The sequence below is a fragment of the Chelonoidis abingdonii genome, chromosome 4 (assembly GCF_003597395.2).
Source record: "Chelonoidis abingdonii isolate Lonesome George chromosome 4, CheloAbing_2.0, whole genome shotgun sequence".
Taxonomy (NCBI): Eukaryota; Metazoa; Chordata; order Testudines; family Testudinidae; genus Chelonoidis; species Chelonoidis abingdonii.
The window spans coordinates 17,036,681-17,051,220 of NC_133772.1; the positions used below are offsets into that span (position 1 = coordinate 17,036,681).

Sequence of the window (14,540 nt, forward strand, 5' to 3'; positions counted from 1 at the left end):
GAGAAACTATGTTGTTTCCCATGTGGCTTAGCAGAGGACTCCAGCTAGCAGGATGGTCAACCTAGCACCTCTCAGCAGCAGGTTAAAACAAATTCTTAGTGTGACATTAGGTTTTTGGTACGTAGTTTATGTACCTTGGATGCTGCTTCATTAGAATAAATATTTCTATGATACATTCCTATTTAATAGTAGAATAATAAAATATCAAGGTTTGCTGGTGACCCAGAGCCAAGGGACGCAGTCTGTGGGCCATTCTGCCATCTCTCCCCCCACAGTGAAAAAGTGAAAGATGCTTTGTTTCTAAGCTGTTCATCCTCAGCGTCTCCCCCCACCCAAAGCCTGATTTTCTTTTTAAAGCAGCCTCATCGTCTCTGTTTGATGAGAAACGCAGGCGACCTAGCAAAAGTCTATTCAAAACAACACCCACCATTCCACTAACTTGTTAAACAGAGAGAGGCTGGAAACTGCCAAAGCCTCTGCAAGGAAAGACACAAGAGTGAGAGAGAGGAGAGAGAAAAAGCAGGTTATTTATAAAGTCAGGCAGTAGTAGGGTATCTTCTCTCGACTCTGCAAACTGTCTGCCGCTGGGAGATCACTCCAAAAGAAAAACCCTGCAGTGCCCATGACCTGCAAGCAAAATATTTGATCAGGACTGCGGGGCGGGCACCAACCCTGGCAAATTGAGATACACACATGCACCTTAATACACAGGAGATCAGGCAGACGAACACTGAGGCTTTGGAAAAAGGACTCTGAGTCTGGTAAGTCGATTTCTGTATTTATCATGGGTTGTGCTACCTTTTTTTTTTTTTTGTTTGTTTGCACACCTGTACCGCAGAGGGAATACAACCCCCTTGCCATGCTGGTGGCATGACGCTGACACGGGGAGCCATGTGAATCACACACCAGCGACATGGATGGCACAAGTCTGAGCCTCAAGGGCTGCTTTGGTTACTACTGGGGGAGCTTTTGTCCTTATTAACAATGCCCTTTTTTTCCTTTGGTGACTTGTTAAATTCTTGGCAGGGAAGAGTGAGACAAGCTAGACAGACAGATTCATGCCAGACTCTAGTCTCCAGACCCCCAACCACCATCTCCTCCACCCAGCACAACATCTACCTGGCTCTGCACTGGGTTCTAGATGAGGGCTATTACCTGGTTAACAGGGTGAGAAGGTGGCAATGGATGAAGCTCATGCTGTCTGACTCTGGTTGTTCCAGCAAGGTGCCCTATGCAGCACAATCCCAATTAGACTAGCAGCCAGTGGAACTGGGACTAGTTTATTCATGCTGACAGATGAAGAAGTTAAACTTGTGTTATCCTACACACGAAAGGGATACAGACGCCACCGTAGAAATGGGGTTGGACAGTGGAAAGCTCCCTATGGGAAGGGGGCTGTAGGTTGAGAGACAAACCCTGTAGACTTGGCATTGGACAGAGGGAAACTGTGCTGCATATGCAAGAGAGACTCCTTAGGAGAGGGTAAATTGAGGGAAAGACTGCCTGAGAATGGTATGTACTTGCGGGAAGGTACCCCCTAGAAACAAGAGTGGAGATTCCCCCCTAGAAACAGTGTCACATAGTGGGAGAAACCTAGCAATTGGGGCAGACCCTCTAGGAATTGTGCCAAATAGGGGGGACAGACCCCCTAGGAATGGTACCAAATTGGAGGACAGAACTCCTAGGAATTGTGCCAAACAGAGGGGTCAGACCCCCTAGGAATGGTGCTGTACAGTGGGAAAGATGGTCTTTAGTGGGGTGGAGGAAGCCCATTTATCGGGAGGTAGGAGTAGTATTTTACCCGTCAAGGTACCCCTGGAAAGGGAGGAGGAGGAGAGCTGCTCTCTGAAGCAGCCTGAATGCCAAGCTCCTGCACCACACACAGACTCAGTTTCATGGGCCCCATCGGCTGCCGGGAACTCCTGTACGTATGGAAAATGGAAGAAACCCAAGAGCCTAGGCACGGAGTGTTTCAATCCTTCTTTTCTTCCCACATGAGCAGCCTGCCAGCCAGCACTGTGCCTAGGTGGCGATGCGCAGTCTGGCTCAGAGCAGGACTGTACCCTTTTTGTCTGGAGTGCCAGGATTCCTCATTAGGGCTGAAGCTATAAATAACACCCCCATCCTGCAGCTCTGTTCTGTATGCATGTCTGAGCCAGGGCTATGGATGCTGTCAGGCCTGCTACAAGTAACCCAGAGGCCTCCTGTGATAACTAGTTTGGGGACGCCCCTGCCAAAGGCCCAGTTTGGACAGGCTGTCTGCACTGCAGGGGCAGCAAATCTAGATCAGAGTGTCCAGCAGGCCCTAATTTCACAGCTTTGCAAGGGCCTGGGCATGCCTGTAAGGGGACCTCTGATCTTCCACTCGTACTTGGATTATAGTAGCACCAGCCAAGAGCACAGCCCCATTGCGCAAGGTGCTGTACATACTGGCAGTGATGGTCCTCGTCCCACAAAGCTGACAGTCTAAATACACCAGACAGAGAAAGAATGGGAAGTGATACTGCTATCCCCATTTCCAGATAGGGAACTGAGGCCCAGAGCGAGAGAAGGTGATGCAGGAAGACTGTGGCAGAGGTGGGAGTTGACGCCCGGTCTCTTACAGCCCAGGCCAGAGCTGTAAGCACAAGGGAAGCCTTCTCCCTTTGCAGAGCAGACCTTAACAATAAGTTGGACTAAACCATGCTCAGAGTAGCTGGAATGCTCTAGGAGAAGCCCCCTCTCCATCCTGCTGGTCACTCCATGATGATAAGGCCAGGCTGTTGAATGCTGATCAAGCTCTTTGTGGTACGTATTGGAAGATGCCTCAGTCAGCAGGATCATTCTTCCCTCCCCTCAGGGTGGGTGAGCCCAGTCCTGACCCCAGTGGGAGTTTGCTAACTGATTTGAGGGGCTCAGCCTGATCCCACTGTGTTATTACTGCCCTGAGGTCCTGATGCGTAAGAGAAGGAGGTGACTAAAGGGAATGTCACACCCAGAATTAGTGTCTTTTCTCCCCAGGCTGAAAAGGCGCATCAATCCCTCTTCCTTCTCCCTAAACCTTCCCACAAGCCTGCCCTAGTGGCCTTGGCTCTCGGAGTCCATCCAGCCCTGGGTGAGTAGAGCGCCCACCTCTGGCAAAAGCTCAAAGCTTCATGTTACAGCTGGGGTGACTGGGGCTAAGAACCCTCCACCCCCACAGGCCACACGGTGGGAAGTTCCAGAGCGCAGCGCTACAATAGAAATGACTGAGTTAAAAGACCCCTATGGTGACGGGGCAGAACTCTCTGCTGCAGCAGGAGTGACCTTCCTTCAGGAGTGCCTGCAGGACCAGCGAGAGGGTGATAGAGGAAATGTGGTGCTCAGAGCCCACTGGATTAGCTACCACTCCTTCCAACAGAGCCGAAGTATAGAGGAGATCCAGAGAGCCAGCCACATATGCAGGGCTCAGCAGGCAGCAGGAGTGGCTCCAGGCACCAGTGCACCAAGCACGTGCCTAGTGCACCAAGCACGTGCCTGGGGCAGCAAGCCACGGGGGGTGGCCTGCTGGTCATGTCATGCCTGCAGGAGGTCCGCTGGTCCTGCGGTTTCGGCGGCAATTCAGCGGCGGGTATGCTGAAGGCACGAGACCAGTGGACCTCCCACGGGCATGCCACCGAATCCGCATTACCAGCGGACTTCCCACAGGCATGCCACTGAAAGCCACCTGACTGCCGTGCTTGGGGCAGCAATAAACACAGAGATGCCCTTGGCAGGCAGGACTGAATCTGCTCTCATCCCTTTAACCTCCCCCACTCAGGGCAGCTTGGGGTACTTCCCGGATGCTTTCCAAACTCTTCCTTGCACGCTGTTCAATGCACGCAGAATTAAGGAAAGAGTGTAAGCCACTGTGTGGGTGGTTATATGGCCCTCAAAGCCATGGTGTGCCATGAGAGAAGGTCAGGAAGTATTATTTAGGTAGGGCTTACTTAGTCTGCAGAAGAGAAGAGTGAGGGGGGATTTGATAGCAGCCTTCAACTACCTGAAGGGGGATTCCAAAGAGGATGGAGTTTGGCCGTTCTCGGTGGTGGCAGATGACAGAACAAGGAGCAATGGTCTCAAGTTGCAGAAGGGGAGGTCTAGGTTGGATATTAGGAAAAACTATTTCACTAGGAGGGTGGTGAAGCACTGGAATGGGTTACCTAGGGAGGTGGTGGAATCTCCATCCTTAGAGGTTTTTAAGGCCCGGCTTGACAAAGCCTTGGCTGGGATGATTTAGTGGGGGTTTGTCCTGCTTTGAGCAGGGGGTTGGACTAGATGACCTCCTGAGTTCTCTTCCAACCCTAATCGTCTGTGATTCTATTAACCCCATTGTACAGATATGGAACTGAGGCACAGGGTAGATTAAGCCACTTGCCCAAGTCATGAAAGATATCTGTGACAAAAGCCAGGAATGGATGCCAGGTTTCCTGAGTCCCAATTCAAAACCTTCTCCAATAGGGCACCCCTCCTCCTCAGCCAAACAGCTTTTGTCTCATTGCATCCAAGTGCCTGGGTCTGTGACTGAAGCCTGATGAAATATTAACAGCAACAATTTCATGCCACTAATTTAGCCCCTTTTCTTCTGCTTGCAAATTATCCATGAATAGACTTTGATCTTTATAACATGTTTGCTATGCAAAGTCAATGATGAATGGTTACTTCAGCCTCTGGGTTTCATCTTGACTATTTGTCACTTCAAACAATTGCTATTCATGGAGTCTAATTGGTCACTTAAGTCACAAGGTATTGTTTCTGCTTCCTGATTGGGTGACACCTAAAGAGCTTCCAGGCAATCACTCATAATGTAAATCTTTATACAGGTCGATGTGCATTAAATATATTTGCAATGTCAGGAGTCTTGGGTTCTCTTCTCAGCTTATCATTGACCTGCTTTCTCTGTCTCTCCTCCATCCTGTGTACGTCTTGTCTAGATATACTGGGAGCTGGAACTCTTACAATGTACAGCTCCTAGCACAATGGGGCTCCAATCTCATTTGTAGCATCTATAGACACTACTGTAATAATAAAATTACTATTATTATTAATAATAATAATAAAGAAGTTATCATGATCAAAATGTTACTGGCATGAATGTTCACAAAAAGCAAATGAAAGGATGGTGAATTGGATCCAGCTCTCTCTATTACTGCAACTCAAGGACCACCTCCCTCAATGGTATGATAATAATACCTAGCTCTTATACAGCACTTTTCATTTGCAGACCTCAAAGCACTTGACAAAAAAGGTCAGTGTCATTATCCCCCATTTTAAAAATGGGGAGACTGAGACACAAAGAAGGGAAGTTACTTGTCCAAGGTCACCCAGAAAATCAGCGATAGGGTCAGGAATAGAACCCAGGTCTCCTGATTTCCTCTCCAACGCTCCAGGCCCCATGCTTCCCCATGATAAACTCCCTCTTGCTTCCTATTTCTAGTCACTTGTGCCTGACCTAAAGTTGCTCATATTTTTCCCACTTCCATACAGGTTCCATGAGGTTCTGCACAATGCACTGGGCTTCCATCCTGATAGTTGCTGGGCTGTGTGGGGTCTCCCTGGGCCAGTATGAAGATGAAGAAGATATGTACTGGTTGCATCAGTACCTTCGCAGCCAGGCATTGTCCTATAACTACATGCCATACTACGAGGATGAGGGCCCCCCTTACCCTTATGTCCCGCCTGGGTCCTCCTTTGCAGAGCCCATCCTTGAGCCTGTTTCCCGGGAATGCCCCCAGGAGTGCGACTGCCCCCCCAACTTCTCCACAGCGTTGTACTGCGACAGCCGCAACCTGAAGTACCTTCCCTTTGTGCCTTCCAGGATGAAATATGTGTACTTCCAGAACAACCAGATCACCACTGTCCAAGAGGGGGCTTTCGACAATGCCACAACGCTGGAATGGATTGCGCTGCATGGCAACCAGCTAACCAGTGAGAAGATGGGCAAGAGGGTCTTTGCCAAGCTCAAGAACCTGGAGAGGTTGTATCTGGATAACAACAACCTGACCAAGATGCCCAGCCCCCTGCCCAGGTCCCTGAGAGAACTCCACCTGGCTTACAATCAGATCACCAGGATCCCATCCAATGCTCTGGAGGGTTTGGAGAACCTTACCGCCCTGTATCTCAGCCACAACCAGATCCATGATATAGGAGCATCTTTCAAAGGATTAAAGTCCTTGATCCTTGTTGACCTGAGCTACAATCACCTCAGAAAGGTCCCCGATGGCCTCCCAAGCTCTCTGGAACAGCTCTACCTAGAGCACAACTACATCTACACCATCCCTGATGAGTATTTCAAAGTATCCCCCAAGCTGCTCTATATCAGGCTGTCCCACAACAGCCTGACCAACGATGGACTCTCCTCCAACACCTTCAACACCAGCAGCATCCTAGAGCTGGATCTGTCTTATAACAGGCTCCAGAAGATCCCCCGGGTTAGCACCAACCTCGAGAATCTGTATCTCCAAGGGAACCAAATCAATGGTGAGCAGCCTCCCAACAGCACTCTCTTGATGCTAGGGGATCCTATTGTCAAATGATCAGGACAAGGGGTCGGGAAATGGGGACCCAAGTTCTAGCACTGTTTGTTGGAAGCAGCCTGGTCTAATGGCCTGAGCACAGGGGCTGGGACTCAGAAAACCTAAATTCCATTGCTGTCTCTATCACTGATTTCTTCTGTGGCCTTAGGACAGTCACTTCCCTACTCTGTGCCTCCGTTTGCCCCATCTACACGGTACTTATGTAAAGTGCTTTGAGATGCTCGGATGCACAGTGCTCTGGTAAGTGCAAGGTGTTATCCTTTGGCTCAGTGGAAGTCCTTCTCGTGTCTGTGAGATTATCTTTTTAAATTCTGCAAGCTGAGATAGAACTCCACAGAGAATTTAAAGGTGAAGAAATAACGAGATTGAGATATATTAATGATTAAAAAAATACTAGCTGAATTAAATAGTCAGAGGTCAGATGACAAAGGTCATCTTTGACACAAGTGATGTGGCTGCACTGAGGATGGGGGATGCCACTGAGAGAAGAGGACATAAGAAAGCATAGTGCATAAGAATAGGAATACTCTGATGAAGTGGGTATTCACCCACGAAAGCTCATGCTCCAATACATCTGTTAGTCTATCAGGTGCCACAGGACTCTTTGTGGCAAGAATAGAATAGTATCCCTTTAAATATTTTAAGAACACTGTCGTGGTGCTCGCTATATTAGAAGCCAGTGAGAGCAGCAGCATGTAGGTGACTAGGTCTGGTGTGTTCGTGTACATCAGTAAACACAGTTATTTGGGACCCAGCTGTGTGCCCATGTGGTTTCTTTATATAAACTTTTGTTGTGTAAAGAGCAAAAAAGCACAACAGAAAAGGTGTGAAAAGAACAGAAAGAAACGCGTCCTTTGCATGACAGGGGAAAGACAATATTCTGCTCCCCCTCATGCTGGTGCACAGCTGAATAATCCTAGAGATGTACATTTGGTTCCCTGCACCGGGATGTAAACTGTGGTGCAAGTGACGCACCTGATTCCATTCTCACTCATGTGGGTGTAAATGGGGAGTGACTCCACTGAAGTCAATGGTGCGGGTGGGAGCAGTGTTGGGTCCAGATGACACAGGGTTGATCAGAAAGGAGGGGCAAGTGGCAAAGTGATGTAATTTATGCCACGCTTTGGCACTCAGTGGGTGTGCAAGTCTATGGGGCCCAGATTCAGACCTGAATAGTGAGCACAACTTCTATTAAACCGAATGAGGATTGTGTCTGCTCACACCAGACCTGAAGCTAACCCTGGGAATATGCGTAATGGTGTAAGTGCACCTTCCCATTTATGTGCATGGGCAAAGGCTGCTTTCTGAATGCCAGATCAGCGCAAGGTTTGCTACTTTGCCACTTACATGCCCCTCGTGACATACTGTGTCATTTACACCAAGACTGATATGACCCATGGGAATTGCACCAGTTCACTCCAGCTTGCATTTGGCCCATGAAGTGCACTTGTGTCTATGCATTTGGGCTTCTGCCTAGCTTAATCCTGTATCCATTCCTGGGCTGGTGCACTGGCTGCTTGACATTACCAGCCCAGAAGCCAAAAATAGTAATGCTCCCCTCTCTGGGGTGCTAAAGCACCACAGTATATCTCTTCCACCCTGCTGCTCCCAGCATGCATCATCATTACAGACAATTAGTGAGAGCTGCCGCCTGACCTTTCCGGCAGCCTCCTCAGCACAGGAACTAAATCTGCACTGGCCAAGAAACTCCCGTGTGGATTTTGCTGGGGTGTCCTGGGTGACAGTGACACTAAAGCCTGAGCAAATGTCTGATGGAGGGTCTCCATCAGGGTGGGATGATGGGGTTTGTGCCGGGGTCAGATGGGGCCGGGGGTAACAGGGTCTGTGCTGTCACAGGGGTTTTTATATCTACTCACACTGGAACAGTTAGCAAATGCTTTTCACTTGTGGCAGTCCCTGAGCCATCCTAGATCAGAGATTTGGGTACAGGATAAACAGTCTTTCTTGATCAGCGGTTCTCCATCAGGACTGCCATCTCCAGGATTCAGTGACTGCTGCTATAGGCTCCCCCTGCCCTACTCAATGCTAAGATTCTATCTGCTTCCTCTTTACCAGTGCACGTCACATTCGAAGGCAGGGGTTCTCAACCTTTTTCTTTTGGAGGCCCCCACAACATGCTATAAAAACTGCACAGCCCCATCTGTCCCACAACAACTGTTTTTCTGCATATGAAAGCCAGGACCGGCATTAGGGGGTAGCAAGCAGTGCAATTGCCCAGGGCCCCACACCAGAGGGGGCCCTGTGAAGCTAAATGGCTCAGGCTTTGGCTTCAGCCCCAGGCAATGGGGCTTCGGCTTTCTTCCCTGGGCCCCAGCAAGTCTAATGCTGGCCCTGCTTGGTGGACCCTCTGAAACCTGCTCATGGCCCACCCAGGGGGCCCTGGACCCCTGGTAAAGAACCACTGTTCTAAGGGGCTATGAAGTTTCCAGACACCTCTGCAATGTAGCATGCACACAGCTGACTGGGAAGCTACAGAGCCAAGGAATTAGTCTGGTTCAGTGGGACAGTAGTGTACCATGTCGCAAGAGACACCAGGTGCTGTGTGAGGTCTCATTCAGAGGACTCCCTTGCACATGCTGTCCGTGACTTTGATACGGCCATTATACCACTTGTCACTAGCCACGGCAGAAGTCCCATCTGTGGGGGCAGCATCTCCTGGTTGGAAAGTCTTTGAGGCCCATCTCTTTTCCCATTCCTAAGGTCACTTTTTGGTTCCCAGAAACCAGCTGCCATCAATGGAAGCTCTGCCAGCGGAGAGGCGATGCAATCTTAAACTGTAGCTTGCGTGCTGGCTACTTAATTAATACCATCTCCAGCTATTCCCAACACACATGAAACAAATACAGGAAGGAGGAAGCCTTCAGTCCATGACAGCATGTAACTGAAGCAACCCATATCGTGGGCTCCAGTAACCAGTACCCAAAGGTTACTGGGTTCCATAGATGACTCTTCATTCAGAGGGATCCCAAGAAGACATATGCAAAGAAGAAAAGATGCTTGGTTTTGTCTGGTCCTTTCTGTCTGCCTCGCTCTCTATCCCTCCTTACGGGGATCCACTAAACTTCTGCCATTAGCATAACTTTAAAATGTCTCCAATTTGTCACCATCAGGGAATTCTGCTTTGGACCCATTTGTTCTAAAACCTTGGAGCACCCAAAGCAGTTTGGATGTAATAGGCAGATTCTTTCATGTCGGAAAGTCTCACGTCAGCGTCTAGATTTCTTTCCAAAACATCCAAGTCACAGGAGCAACATTCCTATTCAACATTTGGTTCCCCTCCTTCAAAGGCAAATGGAAAAATCTTGTCTGAGATTCTAAATGTGCTATTTTGGGGGATTTGGGAACCTTTCGCCTGACAGTCACCACTTTGAATCCAGACTGGGTCCATTGCTGACCATAAGCCATTAATGTTATTTTCTAAAGGATGTTCAGGACCCTGAAGGGGTTTCATCTTATTATTTATGATTGTCTTGCTTGTGGACTCAACTGAGATCGGGACCCTAGTGTGCTAGGGGCTGCATAGACTCATGGAAAGAGACAGCACTGCCCCAAAGAGCTTGCATGCAGATCCTCAAAGGTATTTAGGTGCCTAACTCCTATTTATTTCAGTTTACCTCCAAAGTGGATCATGCTAATTCAGAATAAGGCATTCCTATTCCAGAATAAGAACATCCACACATGGCGTGAATCAGGAATAGTTAATCTGCTTTAAATTCACATCCTACCTTTTTCTGGATTATTTTTCGTGTGTCAACAAGCCCTTTGTCTCTTTTGCCTTGCTTTGCCATCTGTACAATGCAGATAAGAGCACTGCCCACCAGTGTTGTGAGGGTAAATCAATTTTTTTAAAATTGTGGGGTGCTCAGTTGCTATAGTTATGGGGGCCATATAAGCACTTAAGATAGACATCCCAAAAGGGGCCCCTTCAGGTTAGTGGAAGCATCATGTGTGGGAAACTTGCCCCGTCATTTCCTGTGCTGCCCTGTGGTTAAACAGAAGCCTTTCATCTCCAGAACCCACCAGGCATCTTTCACCAGGGCGAAATTCACTGAAATAAGAAAAGAAACTGAACATTTTTTTTTAAGCTGAATGCCTGGAAAAAATCCATTCCTGCTTCACTCCCCTGACAAGCCTTGCGATCAGGATGCTCTGTAATATCAGAGAAATCTGAGCAACAAGCCGTGCTGCCTGCATCACTTACTTAAATTAAGTGTTAGTGATGCCATCAACTGTTTTAGGGGAAACGCATAGCCCTGCACTGGGGAACTGACAGACATGCAAAATGAGAACAGACTCCCAAATGTTTACTTTCAACATGTGCAATTGTTGAGTCTGCGCCTAGATGGCGTTAAATCATGCTGGCGCTCAACCCCTTGTGTTTATTTGGTCATGCATTTTTATGCCCGCTTTTGCAGCTGAGCTTGAAAGTATTCAGTGGGGTTCTCTGAAGATCTTTATTTCCCTGTAGTGAATGAGGAATGCTGCAGATCGACAGAATCAAGAGGCCATGTTTTGTTTTTACACAGACCTGGAGCCTCTGCTGAGCTTTTAAGACAATGATGTTGTGATTTCCTGGACGGAAAACATTCTCCCCGTGACTCGTCTCCGATGGACAATACCAGTTTGTCTTTAGTGTCATCATCCAAGGATCTCAAAGAACTTTACAAATCCTAATGACTGACGCTGAGGCAGTGTGGTCCAGTGGGTAGGGCATTGAACTAGGTTTGGGGAGAGATTGATTTGACCCCTGGCTTTGCCGCTAACGAGCTGTGTGACTTTTGAGCAAGCCATTTAACCTTCTCACCCACTGACTGTCTTGTCTTCTGAAGCTCTTATATATGGACAGTATTTAGCACAATGGGGCTTGGATCTTGGCTGGACCCTTGCTACTGCATGTTCCCATGTAAATAAGTAGGGTCAGGTACTCTACAGACTAGTATTTAAGAACTTTAAATGTTCTGTACTTAGTACTTGGATTTAAGTACATTTTAAAGGTACTTAAAGAATAAATAACTTTTTTTATCTGCAAATACTTTTTCAAAATAGCTGTCTGAAACCATCACATCCCTCTCAACTGTCCCAGAGTCTGGCTGGCCGCCAGAACTCACTGTCCCAGCTTAGGGTTCCAAGCCCTGAGTTTCAGCTGCCAGGACATTTTTTTGGCCCTGCTGTCGCACTAGTCAGGGAGGGTGGCAGTCTTGCCCCTGTCCTCACCTTCGTTTCTGATTGGTCAATGCAACTGGCAGCAGGAGACCTGCTCCCCGGCCCAGCTGCAATGGGGAGACTTGTTCACAGCACCTGGGGAAGGCCCAGAATACAAGACCCTCTTGTATGGATACTTTTCTGCAGCAACAACTCCGTGACCAGCTAGTGTCCGAAGAAAAAACAGACAAACTATTGTAAGAATTAGCTTAATTCTTGTAATACGAGGGTTGAAAGAACTTGTACGTGTCTTTATAAATACATCAGTTCTATTTCCACAGCATACTTGGACTTCAAAATTCTCTGTATTGGTGTACTTGGCACTTATATGGAAGTCAATTTTATCAGTTCGTACGGCAACACTGTGCTGCTGTAATAGAAATAACAAGGTGTCGCAAAAGGGAAATGGAGGCAGTGAGAGATGAAGTGACTTGACCAAAAACACATAGTGAAACGGTAGCAGAGGCAGGAATAGAACTCACGTTTCCCTGCTCTTACCATTAGTCAGGGCTAACCTCCAGTGAAAGAGCTACAGAGGGAGGCTCAATGCCTATTCCCTGCCCCTCTGTCCCCGTGTGGTGCTGAAGAGATGGAGTCTCACTGTTCTCCTGAGTCTGCTTGTGAGCAGTGCAGTCACCTCCCCAGCTTTAAACAAGGAACATCTGTGCTAAGGAATTCTCTCTCCCCGGCTAGGTACTGTCCTGGCTAGTAAGTATCCGCTAAGTCCTGGAGCTTTGCTGCCCCCTGGTTGCTCTCTTCCTTCCCAAAGACTGCATGGAAAGCTGGAGCATGTCCCTCTCCAAAACACACCCTCTCTCACAGTACAACAGAGGGCTTTCAAGGTTTGCTGTGGCTCAGCTGGGATCACAGCAGCCCCCTTCACTGCTAGCAGAGAGATCTTGCTAGAAGTAAGGATAACAGACCCAGTCATGCTCTGCAATCTACTTCCCTTCCCCATGCTAACAGGAGGGCAGGGTCTGACCACTCCCTCAGCTACACGAGTGTAACTCAGTTGACTTCAGTGGGGTGACTCCTGATTTACACAGGAATAAATGAGAGGAGAATCAGGGCCAGGGCATTTTCTGTCCTTTCAGACATGGCTAGTGATTTTGATAGCTTCCGTTTGTTGGGTGCCCAGCTTCAAGGGTCCTGATTTGCAGAGAGAAGGCACTCAGCACCGTCTGAAAATCAGACCTCCTGAAGGTTGTCTCAAAATCATTACTCAGTTCTGAATGCCTTGGCCCTTGTTCAAAGGAATACATGTTTCAAACCCCAGTGAGCTAGCCCAAGTGTGTTTTTTAGTTATGGGAGGAATTTGGGAGGGGAGGGCAGAGTGGTTCTCAGATGAATTTCAAAGGCCCTGTGTCTGCACTGTGAAGCAAGACATTGCAATAAAACGTGCTGTCTAAAAAAGTGTATTACCGTAGTGCCCTGACACTTTAGTCATGTCCACTGTTAGACTATTACTGCCCGTGGTGCCGTTAGTACTGATCCATCCTGGGCATGGCTCTTTTCCATCAGGATTGTACGAACACTAGCTAGCGAATTGTGGGCTCTGTCTCTTAGCTCCCTGTCTCCTTTTCTCCCTGCAGAATTCTCCATCAGCAGCTTCTGCACAGTCATCGACATCATGAACTTTTCCAAGCTCCAGGTCTTGCGGCTGGATGGGAATGAGATCCAACGGAACGCGGTGCCGCCAGATGCTCCCCTCTGCCTGAGGCGTGCTGCCGTCATTGAGATTTAACCCCAACCTCCTCCCCTCCCTCCTCCCCGTGCTCTCCCTCAGTCCTCAAGGCAGCACCACACCCGTTCCAGTAATCCAGGCTGGGGGAGGCCTTCATTCTCGTTTTAACGCGGCTTGATGGTTTGATTTGGCTTCTGCAATAGCGTAATATGGGTGGCATGATAGCAGCCTATGCAGGGTTCCCTGCCAGAGTAGGAGGGATGTATCTTTAATGTCACCCACTAGATCCTACCCCTTTTAGCCTATCAGGTCACACCAGTATGGAGGCAGTTCTCTGCTTTGTCCTATAAAAACCCTATGGTTCTCTCTCTAAACAGCCAATCAGTTCTCTTGATGATTCCCCACCATTGCCTTGCTGCACGTGTGTCCATGCAGCTCCCACTAGCATGTGTGGGTTGCCTGGAGGGGACTCAAGTTGTCTCCATTCAATTGCATTGGATTTGAAAGTTTGATGCCAGTTGGGATGGTTTTGGAGTTCATGTTCTGTGTAGGAGGAACTGTGGTAAAGGGATCAGAGACGAGGGAGGAGGAGAATTCAAGTTTTTCAAAGGTAGTCTGGAAAAACAGAACAGGCCATGGGATTGAGCTCATTTGAAGAGAGATGAATAGCTATAATCCATGGGTCAGAACTTCGCCAGGTATAACCACATTGACTTAGAGTCATAGAATATCAGGGTTAGAAGGGACCTCAGGAGGTCATCTAGTCCAACCCCCTGCTCAAAGCAGGGCCAATCCCCAGACAGATTTTTACCCCAATTCTCTAAATAGCCCCCTCCAGGATTGAACTCACAACTGTGGGTTTAGCAGGCCAATGCTCAAACCACTAAGCTATCCCTCCCCCTTCTGGCAGCAGGTTTAAAACAAACAAAAGGAAATATTTTTTCACACCATGCACAGTCAACCTGTAGAACCCCCTGCCAGAGGATGTTGTGAAGGCCAACTACAACAGGGTTCAAAAAAGAATTAGATAGATTCATGGAGGATAAGTTCATCAATGGCTATTAGCCAGGATGGGCAAGGATGGTATCCCTAGTCTCTGT

At 48.3% G+C, this 14,540-nt stretch overlaps 2 protein-coding genes across 2 annotated transcripts in view; one reads left to right on the forward strand and one right to left on the reverse strand.

Moving 5' to 3' along the window:
- Positions 1-14,540, reverse strand: part of TOMM6 (translocase of outer mitochondrial membrane 6) — a 466,247-nt gene that overhangs the window by 66,515 nt on the left and 385,192 nt on the right. The gene's annotated exons all lie outside the window — the stretch shown is intronic.
- On the forward strand, positions 542-13,721 carry FMOD (fibromodulin). Its single transcript, XM_032785727.2, has 3 exons — positions 542-761; positions 5,485-6,477; positions 13,349-13,721. Exons 2-3 carry the CDS (start codon positions 5,490-5,492, stop codon positions 13,498-13,500), a joined length of 1,140 nt encoding a protein of 379 aa, XP_032641618.1. The 5' UTR covers positions 542-761; positions 5,485-5,489; the 3' UTR covers positions 13,501-13,721.